Raw genomic sequence first — 22742 nt, forward strand, 5'->3', positions numbered from 1 at the left:
ATGAAGGCAGGTGTTGATTTTTTAACCCTTACACTCAATGAGACATAAGTTTTACCCTTCCCCATTTTTTCAATCTATTTCAAAATAGGAAAATGGGGGTTACTGTAAAACAATGCTGCTCTAATTTGTCATTTGTTGGCACAAGGAGCCTGAGGCTTGGATTAATGATTATAATGATGATATGTGTATACAGTTAAATTTCTCTAGATAAGATTGTATACAGCACACATAAATCAGATTCAGACAGTTAGGAGGTTGAAACAGTTTTTATAAAGGCAGAACTGTTATTAATAATTTGACCTTTAACATTTCATCTTTATATATAAAGATATCTTTTTGGCCGATTTTTGCAATCCCCTGTATGTTCAATAGAGTGAACTGGAATAATTTCAGCTACCTAACTGTCATAGCTGTCATGAACAAAACTTTTAATGTGTTCATGAATTCTTTCAACTTGTGTTGAAATTTGCATTATTAGTTATTTTTGTTTAGCCTTTGTGCCAAACACTAAATGGGTCTGTGCAAATAACTTGGATTCTTCTTATTGCAAGGTAAAAAATAATAGAAATAAAAATAAATCTCCAAAAAGAATGAACAATTTCTATTGGTAAAAGGATGAAAATTAACAAGAAAAGGCCAAAAACAGAAAACCCATTTGTTGTAAATCTCGGCTGAACAATTTATAGAGAAGCAGATATTCCTTATAATAAATTAACAGGATGTTTTTCTGTCTCTTTTTGAAATAGTTCTGCAGTGTCATAGAATAATGAATAAAAAACAGCTGATCCTAAAATAGACAAATTATTTCTCAAATTAGATATTTAAAATAAAAAAAAAAAATATTTTTAGAGGCCTTTTGGGCATAGTCACTAATTTCCCTTAACCCTTACAGATCAGGCCCAATTCCCACCTTATCAGATGGGGGGGGGGGGGGGGCTCAAAGAGACTCCCCCTCTATCTCGGCTCCTGTTAGAGATAAAGACGTAAACAAATTTTCTGGTGGTTCATGTGTATTTTTAGAGAAAATTACTTTTTTTAGTCATAGCGATCAGACCGCTCCTTAGCCGCTTTTTAGCAGCCAGCCGCTAAATTGTAAAACAGCTGTAGAGCGGCCAATTTTGTAGCTAGGATAACCGAATTTTAGGACGAACTTTTATTCATTATAACAAAAAAAATTAATTTTTCTGATCATCGCCGAAAAACGGCAAATAACAGAAACCGCTATTTTTGGTGGTTACGGCGGTAAAATGGCGGTTGGTGGCGCCAATTATTATTTTTATCTTTTTATTGTTGCTCAATGATTTACCAAAAAAAATATAGGTCTCTAGCTGTAATAGAAGCCACAATATTTATGATATATGTCTATAGTATAGTCATTGATATCTAAGTATTCACCAAAAAAAATTTAGGTTTCTAACTTATACACAAAAGTCATAATGTAGAAATTAAGATTTATTCAGAATTTTTTCAAATTTTGGTGCTACCTTACCAACTTTGACCAAACTCCACGACCGACACAGACCAGATATCCTAATAAAATCAACTCTTACTGACGTATAATTACTAAACTTAAAAAGTCATGAAGTCACAGCTCTCCATCTTACCTAAAAAAAAATGAGATTGAAAAAACTAGAGGGGGGGCTCTTGGAGCCCCCTCCCCCCCAATCTATAAGGGTTAAAGTTCCTGGCTTGCAAAGAAACCACCAACCACCCTTTTATTAAATAAAATTGTAATTCAAATGTGTTTTTCATTTTTGGTCAGATTATATTGAATAAAGGGTAGACTATCAGGGGAAGGGTACTGCATCTAGAGGCACTACAAAACAAATCCTTGTTTAAAAAAAGGTATTAGGGATTTATTGTGCTTGCTAAGCATTTTGAGGGAAAGCACCTAGTAATACAAGCATAATAAATATATACACAAACATACAAAAATCTTATGTATACACAATTAAGAAGACATACATTTCATAAGATGTAAACAGCTAAGATGGACCATTTCCAAGGAGGGATTTATCCAACTCCATTGCAAAATTTTTTTAGCAATGATTACAAGTTCATTCCTCCCTCCCTAGCTTTATAAATAATTTATAATTAACACTTTTTCAAAGATTTATAAAGTATGGATGCTTATCTTCCTTTTGAATTTTCAAAAATGAATAATTCAGCACTGTAAATAGTCTAATTTGTTGTGTATCTAAATTTTCAATCACATCTCATAAATTTATGGTCATAGCTTTTATAAGACTTGAGTAATTGGTAGGATAAGCTATTGAATCACTTGTTCTTTTTTATACTAGAAACACCTGCTATCCTAAAATACTGTGAATATGGAAATACATATCAAAAAAGAAAAAACAATCTCTATTTGTAGAATTATTAAAAGAATTAAGACCTTTATAAGGTTTTCTTAATGTCTTTGCTTGAGCTTGAATTGGATTATTTTTTATTCATTGTTGACCAAAACTATAGGATTTTTATTGAAAACAGTGAAGCAATGGGTTTTTTTAAGATACCCTTTTTTTTTGAAAAGTTGAAAATGAAAAGGGTATTTTTTTCTTATATGTTAATTTGGCATCTAGAAAAAAACGTGCTGAAATGGGGTGTAGGGATCAAACTCCACTTGACAGGGTTCCAAAACCCATGATATACACCGCTAAAACAGCCAAGTGGGTTATCAATTAAAAAATGTCAAACATATCAAAATTTATGTTGGTGTAATATGTTCAAATTTGTTCATTTTGAATTTTATAGATTTATGTTTGTCTATATAAATCTATTATTTGAGAATATGATTTGATATTCAGGAGATTTATTTAGATGGCTATACTGTTTTCCATCCCGTTGAATGTCTGTCTTCTACCCTAAGGCTTGACTACCCAACGTCACACATGACACTGATATAAAATCTTCTTGATGTCTGTACATCCTACTTGATTTCAATTTTTATACTTTAAAATGAATAAAAAACATATATTCTAAAGCACCTTTAGCTGTACTAATCAACTAAAAACATTCTTTTAACAAATACATTGAAAATCTCAACATTTAAATTATTTTAACCCTTACAGATTGGGGGGGGGGGGGGGGTTTCAATCTCATTTTTTTTGTAGGTAAGATGTGGAGCTGTGACTTTATGACTTTTTAAGTTTAGTAATTATACGTTGGCAAGAGTTGATTTTATTAGGATATCTGGTCTGTTTCGGTCGTGGTGTCCGGTCAAAGGTAGAAATCTAAAAATTTTTTGGTGAATACTTAGATATCAATGACCTACTGAGAAAAGTGGTGTTGTGACCATTTGACCACTCACAGACCGACTTTATGACCGATTTTTTGTTCGGCTTTTGCTATAGACATATATCATGAATATCGTGGCTTCTATTACAGCTAGTGACCTATAAATTTTTTTGGTTAATCCTTGAGCAACAATAAACAGATAAAAATATTAATTGGCGCCACCAACCGCCGTTTTACCGCCGTAATGGCGGTTTCCGATGATCAGAAAAAGTAAATTTTTTGTTATGAAAAATAAAAGTTCGTCCTAAAATTTGATTATCCTGGCTGCAAAATTGGCTGATCTACAGCTGTTTTAAAATTAAGCGGCTGGCCGCTAAAAAGCGGCTAAGGAGTGGTCTGACCGCTATGACTAGAAAAAGTAATTTTCTCTAAAAATACACATAAACCACAAGAAAATTTTTTTACGTCTTTATCTTTACAGGAGCCGAGATAGAGGGGGAAGCTCTTTGACCCCCCCCCCCCTGATCTGATAAGGTGGGAATTGGGGCCCGATCTGTAAGCGTTAATGATGATTATACTCTTTTTATTTTGTTAGATGATACACTTTTAGGATTTATGATATACTTTTATCAGACTGTACTTTTATCAAAAATAATTTACATATACTGATAAGAATTTGTAAATAAAGGTGGTGAGATAGGCCAACTAAAGTTAATTGGATACTTATAAAGAAAACAATTAACTGCACATTTATATAATCTGGAAACATTTCTGCCAATCTTGGCTTTGACTTTCAGTGCCTCAAAGAATAGGAATGTCTCAACACCCCAGCAATAGGGTTATACAGTGTGTTTTTTTTATGCAAACTTTTTTGAAATTAATTTTACCCCTCTAGTAGTTATCAGATTTTAATGATTAATGGCTTATTTTCTTCGTTTTTAAGACCATTGATAGAACAACAAAGAAATATTTCTGTTTTATTTAAAAGTACAGTAAAAAATTCAAAACATAGGTGTCAACAGCTAAAATTGGTTTTAGCATATTTTTCTTATGCTCAATTCTTCTATCCTATGCTAGAATGGTGGCAAAACACTTCAAAGTTGATTGTGGGCACTTCTCATGCCCTGGTAGAGATATGGCCTTCAAATATTAATATGTTCTTGTACTTATCCCCAATAGCTCTATATCTCAATTTTAAAAGGTTTTGAAGCCATTCTTGAAAAGGATAGAAGATTTGAACATAAGGAAAATGCGCTAATGAGCTAAAACCATTTCTAGATGTTGACATCTAAGTTTTGAATTTTTTATTTTACTGAACTTTTTAAATATAAACTAAAATATTTTTTCTTGTTGTTCTATTAATGGTCTAAAAAATGAAGAAAATAAGCCATTAATTATTAACTTCTAATGACTATGACATATAAATTATTGATTCTTAATGATATCTTTCTATTATTCAGAGACAATTAGAAACTACCACTACTACTACAACAACAACAACTTTATCAACAACAACTACCACCACTACTACAACAACTACTTCAACTCTATCAACAACAACTACCACCACTACTACAACAACTACTTCAACTCTATCAACAACAACTACCACCACTAAATCAACTACTACTTTAACTCTATCAACAACAACTACTACCACTACTACAACAACCAAAACTCTATCAACAACAACTACCACCACTACTACAACAACAACAACTACCAGTACTACAACTCTATCAACAATAACTACTACAACAAAAACAACTCCTACTACATTAACTACCACTACTACAACAATAACTACTACCAATAGTAAAACAACAACAATAACCACCATTACCACTGCTACAACAACTACTACAACTCTATCAACAACAACTACCACCACTACTACAACAACAACAACAGTTGGAGAATGTACAAAAAAAGGTAATAAAATACATCAATGGACAGAGCAGGCATAAAATTATTCTATTAAATTCTTTTAAAATAGAATAGGTTATTACTATTCTGAATTATATAAAATGATGTTTTGAGATTAAAACAAAATTCAAGTTTTGAAATTCCATAGAAAGAATGTAAACCAAAGGCCCTATTAGCATTACATAGAGTTTCAAAGTTGCATTACTTATTGCATTTGTAATATTATGTTAAATATTTTATTAACAGATAAACGTGGTCTTGAATGGGTTGCATTAGTTGATGAACTAGCAATAAAAAACTGTTCTGAAACTTCTAATTCCACAGGTGCAGTATACTGTCAATTTCAATGTTTAGGGTTTAGATTACCAAACTATGATATTAGAAAAAGAAATGGTTTATTTTCTAATTAAATTTTTAGGTGATCCTTTTGTACCTGAATTTGTAAATGTAAGCTTGAATTTGTTTCCAATTTATCTACAGTTGATTAGTTTATGTAAATAAAATATATAAAAGTCAGTCTTCTGAAAAATATTTAGTTTAATCAAAATAAGGAATTTAGTATATACAAGGTGTTTCAAAAAAAACTGCGTTTTCCAGTTTTGGGAATCAACTAGAAGGAGCATGAAAAAAATAATTATATTTCCATATTCTCTGTAAAAATGTACATAACATTTACTTAAGGTGTTTTTCGATATCTATAACAATGCGGCTGTACTGAAAGGTATATGTAGGGTAAAAATGCCTGATGCTAAAACTGTGATAACAATTATAATCAAATAACTCATTTATTGTGCAACATATAGGTTGAAAAGTGCAATATTAAAGTAGTAAGTGCTTAAATCAATGTACCCATTTGAGCTTTTAACATAAATTCTTTTTTTTGTCTCCATGCAAAGAGCTTTTTAGGTTCTTCAAAATTTAGTTTTTTCTATTTCTCTATGGCAAAGGCATTTTTATTAAAAAATCTTATTTAATTTGATGCACATTGATAAATAAAATAAGTCACTTTTTAATTTATTTTAATATCTTAAAAAATAAGCAAGCTATCTTAGTTTGAAAATGTCGTTAAAAGTGCTTCTAATTATATCATATTAGGTTGATATGTCACAACTGTCAAATTAAAAGGGATTAAGAGATTAAAGGGGGCAGGGTAGGAGTAACGGTTATGGGTGCATAATTGAATGATCGTAATCGAATCGTAATTAAAGCAAAAATAAAATTGGTTATTTATTCTTTAAAAAGCTTTATTAAATTAGATTTTAAATGTAAATATTAGAATATTTCATTGGGCATGATATAATGTTGTTTTCAAGTAAAAAGAAGAATTTAATTGAACATTATAAACCTAAATTCTACCAGAATAAAGCAACACGCATACATTTTGAATTCTTTAAGCTTTAAAAAGCGCTTTTGATTTAAGAGATATCAAAAAACACCTTTTATATAATTGATCCATAATTTTATAGAAAATATGAATATATAATTATTTTTTTCGTACTCCTACTGGTTGTTTCTTAAAACCGGAAAACGCAGTTTTTTTTTGAAACACCTTGTATGTGCTACAGAGTTTATACAGGTAGCTGAAAAGTATTTTAAGAAAAGCAAAGAAATGTTTTTTATGTAACTAAACCTTAAATGTACATAGAGATATGAGAATTGAGGTATTTTATTTTATGAAATATTTCAGAAGGATATTCGTTTTGGTTTTGTGATGGAATAATAGGAGATTTCAACAGTTCAGAGCCTGATAGGTAAGTTATTATCTAAAACCAACAATAAAAATATTAACATCCTAAATTAAAAGAATTAAAATGTTCCTAGATGTTCTTTAACAAATGGCCTTAACAATTGTGGGATAGGTTAAAACAAAAATTATTTTTAGGAGCCAATGTTTTGAATCCTGGGTAGAGGACATAGACAACATGATAAATGAAGGTAAAAATATTTTGAACTGTTATGTTATCAAACAGTGATTAAAGGCTTCAAGTAAAAATTATGATTATCTTAAATAATAAGATCATTGTGTTGGTACAATATCTTAATAAAAGAAAGTACACTTTACATGACATCTCTGAATGGTTCCCAAAGAAGTAAGACATCTGAAATTCAAACTTTGTAAGTAAGGCAGCTACAGTTGTCTTGTTGTTATCTAACTTTCACAAAATTTGAATTGAATTCTGAATAATTGAGAATAGTTATTTGGCATTCTTCTGTCTGTCTCTCCTTTTGTTTGTCAGTGTGTTCTAAGGCAGGTAATTATATTTCTTTTTTTGCCTTTTTTTTGAGCTAAGATTGATGATTTTTATGATTATATATTTGTATTTATAACAATGCATCTCTTTTTGATTTCCATCCCTGTCTGTATTTTGGTCAAAAATAAGATTTCTCTAGTGGCGTGGACAGGAAAGTTGCGATAAAACCGGGTTCGGCATGGTTATAAAAGCCCAATGGGCGTAGTGACCCGTTTTTGGGCGGTTTCCGCCAGCATTAAAACCCGTTTTTTTTTCTAAATACCCGGTTTTTTGGCCCCAAAAATTAAAAATGTAATTTTTGAACGCCCAAAGTGAGATGAACAGTTTCTAATACTACGGTACGATCCGTAATTGAAAACTACATAACCTCATGTAATCTATAGAGCTACAAGTAAGATACAAAACAATATATATGACATTTAGTGTTTTGGCTATAGGTACCACTCTTTTACCACCCCTTTTTGGTTAATAAAACCCATTTTTGTCGAGCTATACCAGCAAACGGAAGTAAGCAAAACTGCCTGCTCCAGGGGGAAATGAAAACTAGGGTAATAGAGGGGGGATTCATACTGTCAAATGATGCTATTAAGAAACTAGGAACCAGTTTTTTTTGGTTTTCTGGAACCGGGCAATAAAAATTGGTTTGCACTAATGGGTTAAAGTCTGTGATTCTAAAACTTTACTTTACAGTTAAATAATCTAACACAATACATTCAAGTCATGTTTTTAAAGGTTCCAATACAGACAATCAGATTGTTGATTACATAAACGAAGAATTGAGCCAGGATAACAAGGTATTGACTTTTTTCTCGAATCTCTAACCTAGAAAAGCTAAAGTAATTATCATTGTAAGTTATCTATTTTCTTATATTGATTAGGAGCAATTTGGAGGAACTATAATCAGATTAACAGAGGCATTAGATAAACTTGTGTTTGATGGACAAAATGAGTCCAGGTAAAGTTTGCATTGAATTGTTAAGCCAAATAAAGAGTTTTTCAGGAAGCCTTGTTTCTTTCATTCTTTCCTGTTGTTCTTGTTTAAAATACTGCTTTTCTACAAATACTGATTTTGAGTATATTTTTTATGGAAAATGTAATTTAAATTTAATTTTTTTTTGGCTCTTGGCCTTATTTGTTACAAGAACATATTACAGGTAATGTAACATGTAGTAGGTCATATAATGTATAATTTACTTTTTTGTTTAGATTAATGAAAAATTTATTAATAGTTTGGGTAAATATGACCCTGATTTTATTTCATTCAGCTTCTGCAGAATTCTGTCTACATAATTATAAAAAGCTTTGAAGCAGTTAAAGTGCCTGTCAAGCACTGGAACCCTCCACCCCATTTTAAAATCAATTGAAAATAATGAGGGCTTATAAGTCTAATATTTTTTTATGTACAATAGTGAAGATGGCTATGATACCAATTTTGTCAACACATACCTGAATGTGACAGATCAGATTTTTAGGTATAAAAGTATCCTATAAATAATTTATTTTATGTTGAAAGATGTCTAATTTTTTTATTGTGGGTAGGGGTAGGGTATAGAATTTCTAAATGAAAGTTAATTTTACCTTGTTAGCTATTTATATTTTTTTGTTTTTTTTTTAATTGAATGTAACCTCATTTAAGTGATTTAGGAAAGGGCAAAATATATCAGAACAATAAAATTGAAAGTTATATTAGATCACCAAAGGATATGGTATTATAATTATGCCAAACCAATATTTTTTCATGTCCTAAATCAATTACTCAATAAAAATTAGTCACTACATATGTTGGCAAAATGAAATACACCATGGAAAATATAATTGATAACATATCTAGGTCTTATCTTGGCTGGGAGGAAATTACTGATATGGAAACTAAAATGAAAACTGTAGTTAAGAATCTAGGTATGAATATGCATTTAATAGTAATTTTTATCCTCTTGCATATTATTTAAATCTTTTTTATTATCTTTACAATTTATTTTAGAAACAATTGATCAAGTGGGGTACAAGCTGGGAAAAGCATTAGCCTATACTAAATCTAGGTAATCTCATTTTATTCTATTAATCCAATCTAAATTTTGAGAAAATTCTTTCATTGAATTAGAGATTAGTAAGCAGATTAAATATACCTATGATTACATAAACATTTTAGGTTATATTTTCATTAAGAATGTGTAAAGCATTACATTTCTAGTTGGGTTAAAATTGTTTTAATTTTTTTGTTGAAAATAAAGGAAAACCAGGCAGAGAAAGAAAAGAAAAAAACAAAATAAAAAAAATAGATAAGTCTTTGTACCTAAACTTTGTTAAAGTAAACTCAAGATTTAATTCTGTTTTTAAGATGTGAAGATACAGTTACTGAACAATTTGCAGCAATAGAGCTTCAAGTGAAAACTCTAGTCAAAAATCAAGATTCAAATGAATACTGTTTTCAACTTAACCAAGTAATCATATATTAAGATGTTTTGGATAATTGAATATCCAATTATCAACACTAATAGAGATAATCAAAGAATTTATGTATGTTATTCAGGGAACAATATGTGTTGAGTTGGAATTGGAGAAAGGAGATTGTAATATTTTTGTGGTGACATCAATCAAGTCAAAACAAGATGTCAATGACAAGAACTCTCCTATATTTGCAGAGTAAGTTAATTTACTATTATTCAAATATGTAATCTACAACAAGGATAAGATTAATACACTTCAGAAAAAAAACTAGCTAAAAAAAATTACAAACTAATATGCTAGAGAATATTTGAGTTTTTTGCAATTATTGAAAAGTTTGAACGTCTCAATAAAATTTTTTTTAATTTACATAAAAAAATGTTTTGTTTTCACCAATAAAGAAATCATTAATGTTACATAATCTGTATAGTAAAGGTTTGACTCTAAATATTTTGAAGAATTTAAAATCTAAAAAGTAACAATTCAAAATTAAGAGTCAGTTAGCTTTTTAACTTTTTCTTAGCTTCTAATTAGTCTATTTAATTATATTTTAAACATTTTTTTTTTAAGTTTGCCAATGGATTCACTCAACAATGGAGGTATGCTTGGTGATAGACTCCTAGGTAATTTAAGATAATATTAAAGGGTATGCACAATTTAGTAATTATAGCAGAAATAGGATGAGGGGGGGGAAGGAAGAAAATTTTTAATCAGCTAAATTCACACTCAATATTTAAAATCTTCTGACTTTTAATATTTATAGCAACTACAAAGATTCTCCCTCACCTTTACAAATTACCAGCGATTTTATTCCATATCTATAGTTTGATAAATAAACATGAATTGCATATTGTTAATTCCTAATTAGTAAACAGAAAGAAATTTAAAATTTTAATAGGACTGACCATTAACAATGGAAGTTACAGCAAGGACAACCTGATCTCAACTATAACTTTTAATATGGGAGATGTATATGAGGTAAAATTGAAGATATCTATAAAAATTATCAATAATTATATTATTTTGTATACCATAATTCTTTAAGAATATTCCTGGGTGCCAGTTTATCCCTGGGTATCCAGATTGTATCTACTTGGATACTGAAGAAAATGAGTGGTCTACCAAAGGATGTGTGGTAAGAATTATTTATTATAAGAGTTGGGAGGTTGAAACCAACTTCATGTTAAAAGAAATATAATTTATGATAAATATTTTACATTACATGTTTGTATCACATCAATTTTTGTAATAATGTTTTCTTGAAGAGAGACGGAACTAGCATTGCAGTATATCTTTTATAGGCTTTCTTTTTGCAACTTCCATTACCAAAAATCCTAAGTACAGATTGTTTTTTCTGCTTTTTTTTTCATATACATAATCTAACCCTTGCCCTTATTTTGAAATAAATAGAAAACAAGAGGGTATTGTTATTTAAGAGTGGGGACAAAACCGCGACAAACAAAACCGCGACAGTTACAAAACCGCGACAGTTAAAAAATAACAGAAATATAACTATGTAGGATTTTTTTTGTAGAAATACATGGCCGCAGCGCTCGGCCCCCTGGCCTGCCTAGCCGCGGGCGCTCGGCCCCCTTGCCCATAACCTAACCTAACCTAACTATTGTAAAAAAAATATTAAAAATTTGAAAAAAATCTACCAACCCCTTTTTGTAAAATCCACGAAATTCTAAACTATAAATAAGTTAATGTACATTAAACATTCAAACATATAGGTTAAGTTAGGTTAGGTTATAGGCAAGGGGGCCGAGCGCCCGCGGCTAGGCAGGCCAGGGGGCCGAGCTCTGCGGCCATGACCTTCTAGCATTAACCCTTTACAGTCGGGCCCCTTGCCGCACCTTAATCAGTCGGGGGGGGGGCGTTCAACGCCCCCCCCTATTATCTCAGTTCCTATTAGAGCTAGTGGGCTAAAATTTTTTGTGCAAGTCCCCTGTGTTATGATGAATTTTCGACCTTAAGTAAGTCAAGGTCAATTTTCGCTTCCTTCACCCTTTTATTTAACAACCTTTGTTTTTAGGTCCTTTTTTACTTAAAAATTTCAAACGGCTGTAATTTTTTTATTTTTGAAGCTAGAAGAAAATTTTTTTTGCAGAAAATGTTTATTTTTATGTAAATTTTATGTTTGAAATATCAAAACATAAATTTCAGCGGCCGCAGCTGTACTTGGCAGCTGCCAGCCGCCGCAGTCGGCGGTTGGCGGGAAAACGGCGGCGGATCTTTATGAAATTTTAATACATTATGTAGACATGTAAGAAAAGCTTAAGTTTAAAATTTGAAGTCTCTAAGTCAAAAATTGCGGCCACAGGAGCCTTTTAAAGATTTCTGGAGACCTGGAGGATCAGGACCTGCAGGATCATACCTGGAACCTGAAATTGACTTGAACACCTGTATTTAATATGAGGATGTACTACTAGAGGATATTTTAGTATTTTGGTAAGATAAAATGCTTTGTTTAAGTCAAAAAAATATTTTTGATCTTTACCTGGATGACCCTGCCAGGTTTGCTGGCATCCTGAGCCCGCCAGGATAGAGATATTCAAAAAATTCCAACTCTCAGTTATGTGTCATACCCAAACTTAAAAAGTCAAGCAGTTTGGGCTCTTTATCTTTCACACACAGAAAATGAGATAGAAAAAACCGGATGGGGGGGCGTTCAACGCCCCCCCCCCGACCGTTAAGGGTTAAGATTTTTTATTATAGATTTTTTTGCAATGTCGCGGTTTTGTCACTGTCGCGGTTTTGTCACTGTTGCGGTTTTGTCCCTGTCGCGGTTTTGTTATGTCACGGTTTTGTCCCTGTCGCAGTTTTGTTTGTCGCGGTTTTGTCCTCACTCAGTTATTTACGTTTAATACTTTAGGTTATGTTAAGTTAGATTTTACTAGATACATTTATGTTTATATATGATATTAAAGAAATAGGTTTTAAAACAATCTAAACTATTATAGAAAACAATAATAAGAAAAAAACATGACAAATGGTGTTTGATCACATCAGCTTAATTATCAAGTCTACTCAGAGTTGTACATTCAAAAAGGTCCATATAAAAGAAACAAAAATAGAGGGATCATTTGTTTAAAAGTGGGTAGCTTTGAATTTTCATTTGGTAGTTTATAAATGAACTGTTGTATTTTGTCCAACCTATCTCTGAAACGCCTATCTCAAAATATGCCCATCTCAGAATTCGCCTATCTCTAAAAACACCTTTTTCATAAGATGCCCACTACATTTTTAAAAAATTATCTTGTAGTGAAACATGTCAGTCTAAGAAGGTATTGTGAATATTGTATAATATGTACATAATAAATCTTCTTATTGAAATATCTATCCCTAAAGTATAATATCACTCTTGTACATTCCTTAGGCACTTTTTTTATTTTTTGAAGCATTTTGAGCAACAACATACTAAAGGTTTGCATTTTGAAAATTTATCACAATTGAATAACAAAAACTTTTACATAGTTAATTCTTGTTTTACTTTTCAGTTATTACAATAAGATGAACAACTATGAGCTCTATTAAAACATACTTTTTTATTTTCTTTATCATGTGACATAATATCTTGAATTAACAGAATATTAGGTTGAAATGTTGTAAATATGACTAAACCTAGTAAATTTATTAAGAGATATTCTTAAAGATGTTGTGGAATTTTGGTTGGGTGAATTTCAAAATAGGGTTGTGAAATTTGAGTAGGGTGTAAGAGAAGGGTTAAATAGTTTGGAAAACAAAACATTTTGTTCTAGTTTTTATTATGCTTAAAAGAAATCTTAGATTCATGTTATATAATTATTTACATACACAAATAATATACAAAATATTTATTGAGTATGATATGCTTTAAATTTATCAGAATTATATAGCTGTTCATCAAAATAAAAAATAGTTTAGAATACCTAATTATTATGAATTATAAAGCAATTTACCATTTTTTTAGATTTTACTTTCCATTGTTGATAGATTTTGGGGGAAAAATAGGGTGAGGTTATTTTAATGTCTTATCCCTATATTCATTCTTATTTTTACCAGATTAAAAAGGATATACTTTTGAATGAGTTTCAATAATTAAACCCCTTCCTCTAATGAGTTCTCCCTCCAATAATTTTCTCCCATTTATTTAAGCTATCCCTATTCTCTAAATATAGCAGCTACTCTTTAGTTTACCATTTTACATTTTTGTACATAGTTTATTAACTGATTGATTTGGTAACTGTTTATTTGAGTTTTAAGTAAGAGATCATGAATGACAAGAATTGTATCATTCTATTGAATACTATATATAAATTAGGCTTTATTTTTAAAAATATAATGGGCATTAGTGGGCGTTTTTGAGATGGGTGTTTTTTGAGATGGGCGTTTTTTGAGATAGGTGTTTTCTGAGATAGGGGTTTTTTGAGATGACCCAAATTTTGATAAACATCATTACATATTTATTTGAATATTTTTGATTATTTAAAACGTTTTATAAGTTTTTTTTTAAATTCTTATATTATTTATGTCTCATGTCATGGAACAATAAGTTGATTTTACCCAGTTGCTTATTCACTTTTACTAAATTTATCTATTTGATTTTGAATTTTAATAATAAATGACACTAGTAAAATATAGGTTTTTTAGCCAAAAAGATGAATACTGTGGAAATTCAACCAGAAATCATTTATTTATACCTATAGTGCATGGCCTAATTTTTTTCTCATATCTTATAATAAATCCCTCTATTTTCCAAAGATCTAACATCATTTCAACAAGTTTTATCCATTTATTTTATATGAAGTTCTTTTAAATCCACAATAATATTTGTTTTTTTTGTGTATAGAAATACTAATAATTAACTAAGATGGCATTCAAAATCTAAGATAAATTTCAAAGTATATAAAGATTTCAAAAAAAATATTATAGCAATTCAGATTCTCATACTGGAATAGGTCACTAGGACGAACGAACATTAACACTTATAGAATAATCATAATATATGTAAATGTTCTAAATGTCAAAACAAAATTGGAGTAAATTTGTTAAAAAACTGAGTTCGACATTCTTGTAACGATTATACAGTTGCTACGTTTTCTAAATCATAAATACTTAACTACTACAGAATTCACAATGCAAAGTTTAAAATCAATAAGACAATTTTAAAATGCCCAAGTTAATGGGAAAAAAAACTGGACGGACGAACGAACCAACACTATTTTTAGAAAAGTTTTGCTTTTAATAGACACATCACTTTTAATTTATAATTCATAATTAAAAATATGTTGATAAATATGTCTTACAAGTATTACAAAGACCTGTTGGTTCCTTCATTTGTACCAGATTTACAAGAACAAACAACGTTTCATTTTTCTCTTTATCTTGGCAATTTTCTTTCACAAGCAACACAAATTATTTCGGATCTTTTTAATGATCTAATGTAAACTATGGCATGTTTGTCATTGAAGAATCAATCACACTAAGAATGAATTTTATTACTAAAAAGCTTCACGGATTTTTCATTTTTAACTTGCGGATTTCTAAAAATGAATTTTATAGTTTAAAAACATAATTTTAAAGCTTTTTGTCAAGAAAAAATACACTCAAGTTCAAATGCAATTTATTCTTTAGGCCATGCGCTTATGATTTAAATAAAAACGTGGGGCTCGCTATATAGGTATAAATAAATGATATTAGTTCGAATTTCCAGAGTATTCATCTTTTTGGCTAAAAAACCTACATTTTACTAGTGATGATAAAATAAAATTTTCAAATATAATTTTTACTCATTAATAAAAATGCAAACAACATATCCTAAAATCAGACTGGAGCAAATAAATTTAGGAGAAAAAAAACATCTTAATATTAAACTAACATTTTTAAGCCATTAATATAATTTTCAATACTTATGATTGCACCTTCCTATAGATAGTTTTTTAAGCCTAGTGGTTAAATAGGCCTGAAATAATATTTTACTACATTTTCCATCCCTTATCCCTGATTTCAAAATAAAGGGCTTGATTTTTTCTGTGCTTGAAAGGATCAATTGTTGTTATCTTCAATGTTTTTTTTTTCTTTCTTGAACTAGATACATAACTAGATCACAATATTTTCTTTCTTGATTCCTTAATAAAACCATTGTTGAAAAGTTTGACAGCCAAACACCCAAGAATACGACAGATAATTTTATTGTAAAAAAAACTCTCACATGATTATGCAAACCATTTGTTGACAAACTCTCTAAATATCCTAGCAAGCACTGAACAAAAAACTACCCCCTCCTCCACTTTTCTTACTTTATTTGTCTGTAAAACAAAACAAAATTATTAAGTTTAGATTTGAAAGTCATCATTTACTGTATATACATTTGAAAATAGATTCCCAAATATTATAGACATTCAAATAATGCAGTTAATACTTTGTCAAGGAGACAAATTAATGGTTCAGTTAAGTGGTAAATATTAATTTCAGAACCCACACATGCCATGCCTCTTTAAAGTGGCAAAAAAGACAGAAAAGTAGACTGCAGCTATGCCAAAGCTTCAATTTAAAATTAGAAGAGCCTAAATCCACTACAAGCCCATGAGAGCTTCCTTAAACAGGAAAACTCACTCAGTTCAGTAGTCATTAAAATCCTACCGTCAGAAATAATTATATTGTAGGATATTAGAAACAAGCAAACAAAAACTAGAAGCCCAACACTAAATTTTTATTTTTTTTTATACTCATCTAGGTACTCATCTTGAGGGAAAGTATCAAAACATAGTTTACATAATTGTTTGGGAGTACAACAAAATTATTTGGATTTCACTTTTGTGACAATGCCTATTAAGTGGTGTTTTATCCTATTTTTATATTGGCTTTTGATAGGATATTTTAGGTTAGGATGGTGATTGCCCCACAGGGTTAGGCAATTGGTCTCGCAGGGTTAAAGCCCCTTGCAGGACCTAGAAATAGTACAAAAATTACTGTGAAAATATGAGAAAACACCCCTTAAGAGTGGCGTTGCTAAAAATGGGATTATACTCTAAGTGATAGTTACTCAAACTTACATATCATTCAGAGGAAAGAGGTGTTTGGGAAAAATGTGACATGTGTGTGTGATCATCTCACTAGTTTTGGAATCATGATGGATTTTAACAATGAAGTTAAAGCTGATGATCCTGGTAAGTTTATTTTTCAATAGTAAACAAAATAAACAAGACTTGCTCTACTATACAGCGTATTCATTTAACTTTCATTCCTAGACACTTTTTGATTATTTTGAGCTATTTTTAAATGCTTCATTGCAAAAACAAAGCTTTCATGAAATTATAACTCTCTACATAATGGTGATATGACTTCTAGAGCCATCAAAGATTATTTATTTGTATAGCTATCTTTAACCAACATATAAAAAGCTCTACTAAAAACATTGAAATGGTTTGAACAGTTTTTTTTTCAGTACTTAACCTTCTCTCCATCATATTTGGTGCCTCCTCCATTTTGGCTATTCTTGTCACTGAAATGTTACTTTATTTTGGAAGGTAATTTTAAAAACTGTTTGAAACTTATCATATTTCTCCCAAAAATTTTCAATTATTCTTTTTCATTAAATTGAATCTGAATTTTTCAATATAGAATGTTTTTTTTTTTTGTTAGGGACAAAGATGATGATGAAGTGAATATGAAGAGGTCTGCCGAGAAGAATGTAAACTTGTGCATGTCATTTGCACAACTTGGATTTCTAATCTTTGTAGGTAAATAAATAATACTGATAGAAGCTGTAAATAAGGGAGAGACAAAAATCATTTGTTTATAAATCATATATTCTCAAATAAGTCAAACAATTTTGTAGTAATTGGACACTAAGCAGATATTCAATAATGTTTTTAATGGCAAGATAACAATACTATTTTATATCAAATATTTCTTTTTTTGTTTTACAATAAGCTACAGTGACATATCCATCAACTTTATAGGTTGTTTTTAAAATTCTTTTCTATCTCTTAAAGTAAATGTATAATAAAATTGACCTGGTATACTTCAATAATATATAATCATTCAACCCAAAGCCAAATTTCCATCCTTTTAAAAGTTAACAAAAAAATAGGTTATAATAATATAAGTATTTTTACCTATTAAAACCATATATAATTTGGAATTATTCTCTGATACAAATGTACAGACACTGTTATACTGTGTGTCATGAATTTGAATATTCATTAATTCCTAGGTAGAAATGATATTTTACCCTGTGTTGTTTGTGAGGGTTTTGGAGCTGCATCCCATTTTGCGTTTGTGGCCTGCTATGCATGGATAGGTAATAATGTAATTTTTTTTATATTTCTAACCCAATGTAGTTGTTGATTTTAAAAACAGAATTAAAATATTCATCAACAACAAGTTTCATAATTTACAAATAAAAAAAATGAATGTTGGAAAACTGCCAAAAAATATACATTTTTGTGTCATAATTGTCCTGAGAATCACCTTATTAAAAATGAAGTAAAGAGGAAACATTTTATTTTGGATTATTTTTAATGCTCCAGGAATCCTTATGTAAGATTTTAAATGTATAAAATGACAATAACATTTTAAAATTCAAAATAAGATATATCTGAATGTACTAATGAATTAAGATTTTTTCTTTGAGTTTCTTTTTTGAGAAACAGGAGTTTCCTTTCAAATTCCAAGCATATAATTTTATGCTTGATAGAAATTAGGTTAGGCAGAGTTACATTGAGTACAGGGTAGCCCTATCATGTTGAAATCCCTATGCTATGAGACTGATTCTTAACAATCTTGTTATATTTTTAGTAATAGATTCTTCACAAGTGTACTACTGCTACAATTCGGATGCCCCACAGACGAACCTGAAGTTTCTTTCCATAGCTGCATATGGTGTAGCATTTGCCATAGGTGAAGCATATTCATTAGAATCTTTTCTTATATATTAGAATTTATTTTAGCTTTCAATTTTAATGAAATTTTAATCTTATTTGATCAAAAATAATTTATTATTAATATTTTTTATTAGCTGGAGGAGTGCTCATCACTAGTCTAACAAATGAATCCTATTTCTACCTAAGGAGGTAAACAATAGATACATATAATTATAAAAAAATGCAATTATGTCTCTTTGTCTGTCTGTTAAGAGCTGAACAAATGCTAAATTAACTAGCATTTTTAAAAATCAAACAAACACAATACTTGTTATCAAATATGAATGTACATTAAGGCGGGTTGAGTTCCAACTTTTTTGGAATTTCACATTTTTTCACATTGGCAAGGGTTACTGGGCCAATATAAAACCCTGTGAAAATTGAAAGAGGTTTTTTAATCCAAGGGCTTATAAAATGTGCCCGCCCAGTTATAAAACCAAAAATTGAAATTCCTTCAAACATAGGCATGTTGCATATCAAAATGACCGCATTGAAATGCTGATTACAGATCTGAAAACTGTTTTGAAAAATATTGTTTCAGTCTGAAATAAATTTCAAATAACCTACCAAAATGAACAATTTTGACTAAATCAGCCTTTTTAGGTACTTAATAAGCTCTTATTAGAACTAGGAGCAATATTTTTCAAAACGGTTTTCAGATTCATAATCAGCATTTCAATGCGGTCATTTTGATATGCAACATGCCTGTGTTTTAAGGAATTTCAATTTTTGGTTTTATAAGGGGGTGGGCACTTTTTATTCCCCCCCCCCCCAGCGCGCCCATTGTTTTTGGATTTAAAAACCTGTTTTAAGTTTCACAGGGTTTTATATAGGTCCAGTAACCCTTGCCAATGTGAAAAAATGTGAAATTCCAAAAAAGTTGGAAATCAACCCTTAAATTGTACATACATTAAAATTTTACAAGATAAAGAAAAAAAAAACAAATAGAAAATTATTTTTTTTTATGTTTCTCTGGTCAATATTTTCAAATGCATGCAGCAAAATGATTTTCTTCTAAGAAGAAAAAATTTATGAATAGAAATATTTGAATTTTAAGATTGTAACTGTAATATGTATTTTCAGAAGTGTGGAAGGCCATGTGGACAGTTGCTGGTTGAATGACTGGGCTGAATATGCAATCATCATTCCCATAGGTTTATTTTTTTTAAAATATTTAAAAGCAAATCTTTTCTGTAGATCTGAATGAATTAATAGCTATTGTTGTTTAATTAAACATGTTAGAATTCTCATAGATATTTCAAATTTGTAATAATCTAACACTAACAAGGTACAATATTTTAAGCAAATCATCTCTTAAATAAAGTCCTTAAATTGTAAATTTGTAAGTTGTAACAAATCTATTAATAATTTTGTTGAGACCAATTATTTGATATATTGCTTGTAACTTGTAAATTACCTGTTTGATGAACCCAATAATTTGGAAATTGCAACAAAAAAGCTTATTGTTTTTATAATCAAACTTAAGAAAGCCTAATTTATTTTCATCAGCATTAGTTTGCTTCAAAATCATTATCATTTGTTTAGAAAACTATAAAAATCTTAACTATTATTGTTTTCAAATAGACAAAATGGTGCAAAATATTTTTCCAACAACCCCTCCTCCTGAATTTCCTATCCCCTTAAAAGATTTAATGTAAATTTTAAGGAGTTGCAGTGCTTCTTTGCTTAGTTAGAATGGTCTTGACATATGTTTGGGTAAAGAAAAACTCAAGGTAAATGTTTTATTTTTCACTTGAAAATTTAGATTGCTAATGCTAAAATATTTTAATTGGATAATAATTTAACTTATTTAGTGACACAACATGTGAAATAATCTTGGATCTCCTGAAATCCTTCAGAAGTACACTGGTCCTAACCTTCGTGATGACTCTCAACATTGTCTTTGGTAATTTTGTACACTTTATAAACTTGAAATATTTTTCTTAAACTTGAATATAAGAAATTTTAATATCTTATTTACATAATGATGAACTGACTTTATAAAAGTAAAGATAAATGGAAATATTTAATTGATACTCCCCCTCAAATAAATTTTAAACATGGATGTGACCTAAATGTAGTCACCCCAGGACCTTGGTTAAAAGGTGTTTGCAGTAATATAAAATCTACTCTAATGTGGATATATGTACATAGATGTATCTTTTTAGCCTTTGTTGCTGACTCCCATGTCTTTGGCTACATAATTGTTGTTCTGAATGTTTTCCCTGGATTCTTCATCTTGTTGAACAGTACTGTTTTCAACTCTGAGGTAACTCTTGTTTACATCTAAAATTTCTTTATGATTTTGTTTCATTTTGTTTATCAAGTTGTCTAAAACGGTTCTTTAGTGAATTCACATTTGCAATGACAAAGGCCATTAAATCCATAAAATCACTACTGCACATAGTTTTGCTAATATGAGAAACTTTGAAATCGCAAGAAGTCAAAACACTTCTCCTGTTCTATTTTATATTGTGCAATGAATGCCTATCATATGAATAGCATTTATTTTATTTTCAGGTAGACATATATGGAAATCTGAAGAAGAACTTCAGAAGAAAGAATGTCCAAGGATTATAAATTTGTTTGGATTTGATATTCAAATGTCTAGGCAGTAAAATCAACTTTTATTTCTTATAAATGGATCAAATATCTTTTTTAAATTCATGATAATCATAGATTAAAAGATAGATTTGAATATTATTACCAACATATAATTTGATTTTTTGTACAAAGCAAGCCTGTAGGAAATTCAGATATTTCAGTCATAAAGTTTTTTTTTGCTTTAAATTTTTATAAATTTTTTCACTCGTTAAAAAAAACAGGTCTTGTTGGTTTTGTGACATCACCTCCTTCAAGGGGCATTTCATCATATTTTTACAATAGCTTTTCTCCTATTTCTACCCAGCATTTATTGATGTGGTTTTGTTTCATTAGTAATGATGCATTGACATGGTCTTATTTTTAATATGTCATGTTTGTGACATATTTAAAGAAAATGACTCATATGGCCTTAATTTTTTTTGCCAACATTTTTGTAATAAAAAGAAATTACAAATTAATGCCTCATTAAATTTAATAATTAAGGTTTTTTTCAATATGGCTTAATCTATTTATGCCCCACCTTGATATATTTAAAAAAAAATACATATCAATGTCTTACTAAATGAAAAAAAAATAATAATGTTGCTTCAATATGTGCTTAATTTGTAATGTGTCATCTTGATTAATTAAATAATTTATTTACTACAACTTTATTACTTCTATTCCCCCGGCTTGCTTAGTCTTGTATATATAGTTACACCTCCCAGCCAATAGGAGCAAAGCAAAGGGAACAGCTGACCAATAGGAATCCTCTACAAATCTGAAACCTCCATAACTTTTAGTTCAAACTTTTACTACTAGGTGGCCAAATGATTTTTGTATATTTGTATTACACACTCTAAAAGCATATATTTTCTTTTATAATGAATCAAAAGTAAGTCATTAAGGACATATCATTGCTACGTGTTTTTTAAAATAATGCCACATCAATAGCACCTGCGGCACAATCTTTAACATATGAAAAGCTTCTGTTTAAATAGACTAAAATACCCCTTGAGAGGCAATATCATGAAACCACCAATACCAAAAAATTCTTATTGATTTGAAAACTTTATATTTTCATATTTAACTTTATATTTAAAATTTTGTAATGAATTCAACTCAACTAGGAAAAAAACTTGGATATTACCTCAGGCATGCTTTACCGACCAGGAATTTATTGATATAATGAATTAAAGAATAATGGATTGGCCACAATTAGTAATTTAGGAATTATTAATTGTTCTATGTATTTTTATATTTTTTTAATATAGTTGTTTGCATTAAAAAGTAGTTTTTTCCCATATTCTCATTTTTCAAAGCAAAGCTTTTCTATATTTAAGTTCGGCCCATCCGCCCGTCCATCAGTCTGTAACGGTTAGCTCTTTTT

The 22742-nt window shown here is 29.7% G+C and overlaps 1 protein-coding gene across 1 annotated transcript; it reads left to right on the forward strand.

Annotated features, from left to right (window-relative positions):
- Window positions 1-22642, forward strand: LOC145333389 (adhesion G protein-coupled receptor L2-like). Its single transcript, XM_080178506.1, has 27 exons — window positions 1-10; window positions 493-551; window positions 4698-5169; window positions 5410-5487; window positions 6851-6914; window positions 7046-7098; window positions 8148-8209; window positions 8294-8370; window positions 8825-8887; window positions 9247-9314; window positions 9397-9454; window positions 9754-9856; window positions 9946-10058; window positions 10431-10483; window positions 10759-10838; window positions 10906-10995; window positions 16909-17011; window positions 17290-17371; window positions 17487-17584; window positions 18061-18147; window positions 18645-18746; window positions 18865-18919; window positions 19853-19923; window positions 20436-20502; window positions 20584-20675; window positions 20938-21038; window positions 21290-22642. Exons 1-27 carry the CDS (start codon window positions 1-3, stop codon window positions 21347-21349), a joined length of 2421 nt encoding a protein of 806 aa, XP_080034632.1. The 3' UTR covers window positions 21350-22642.
- The last annotated feature ends 100 nt before the right edge of the window (window positions 22643-22742 follow it).

Source organism: Acartia tonsa, chromosome 12 (genome assembly GCF_053477335.1).
Source record: "Acartia tonsa isolate MP-2025a chromosome 12, ASM5347733v1, whole genome shotgun sequence".
NCBI classification, from domain to species: domain Eukaryota; kingdom Metazoa; phylum Arthropoda; class Copepoda; order Calanoida; family Acartiidae; genus Acartia; species Acartia tonsa.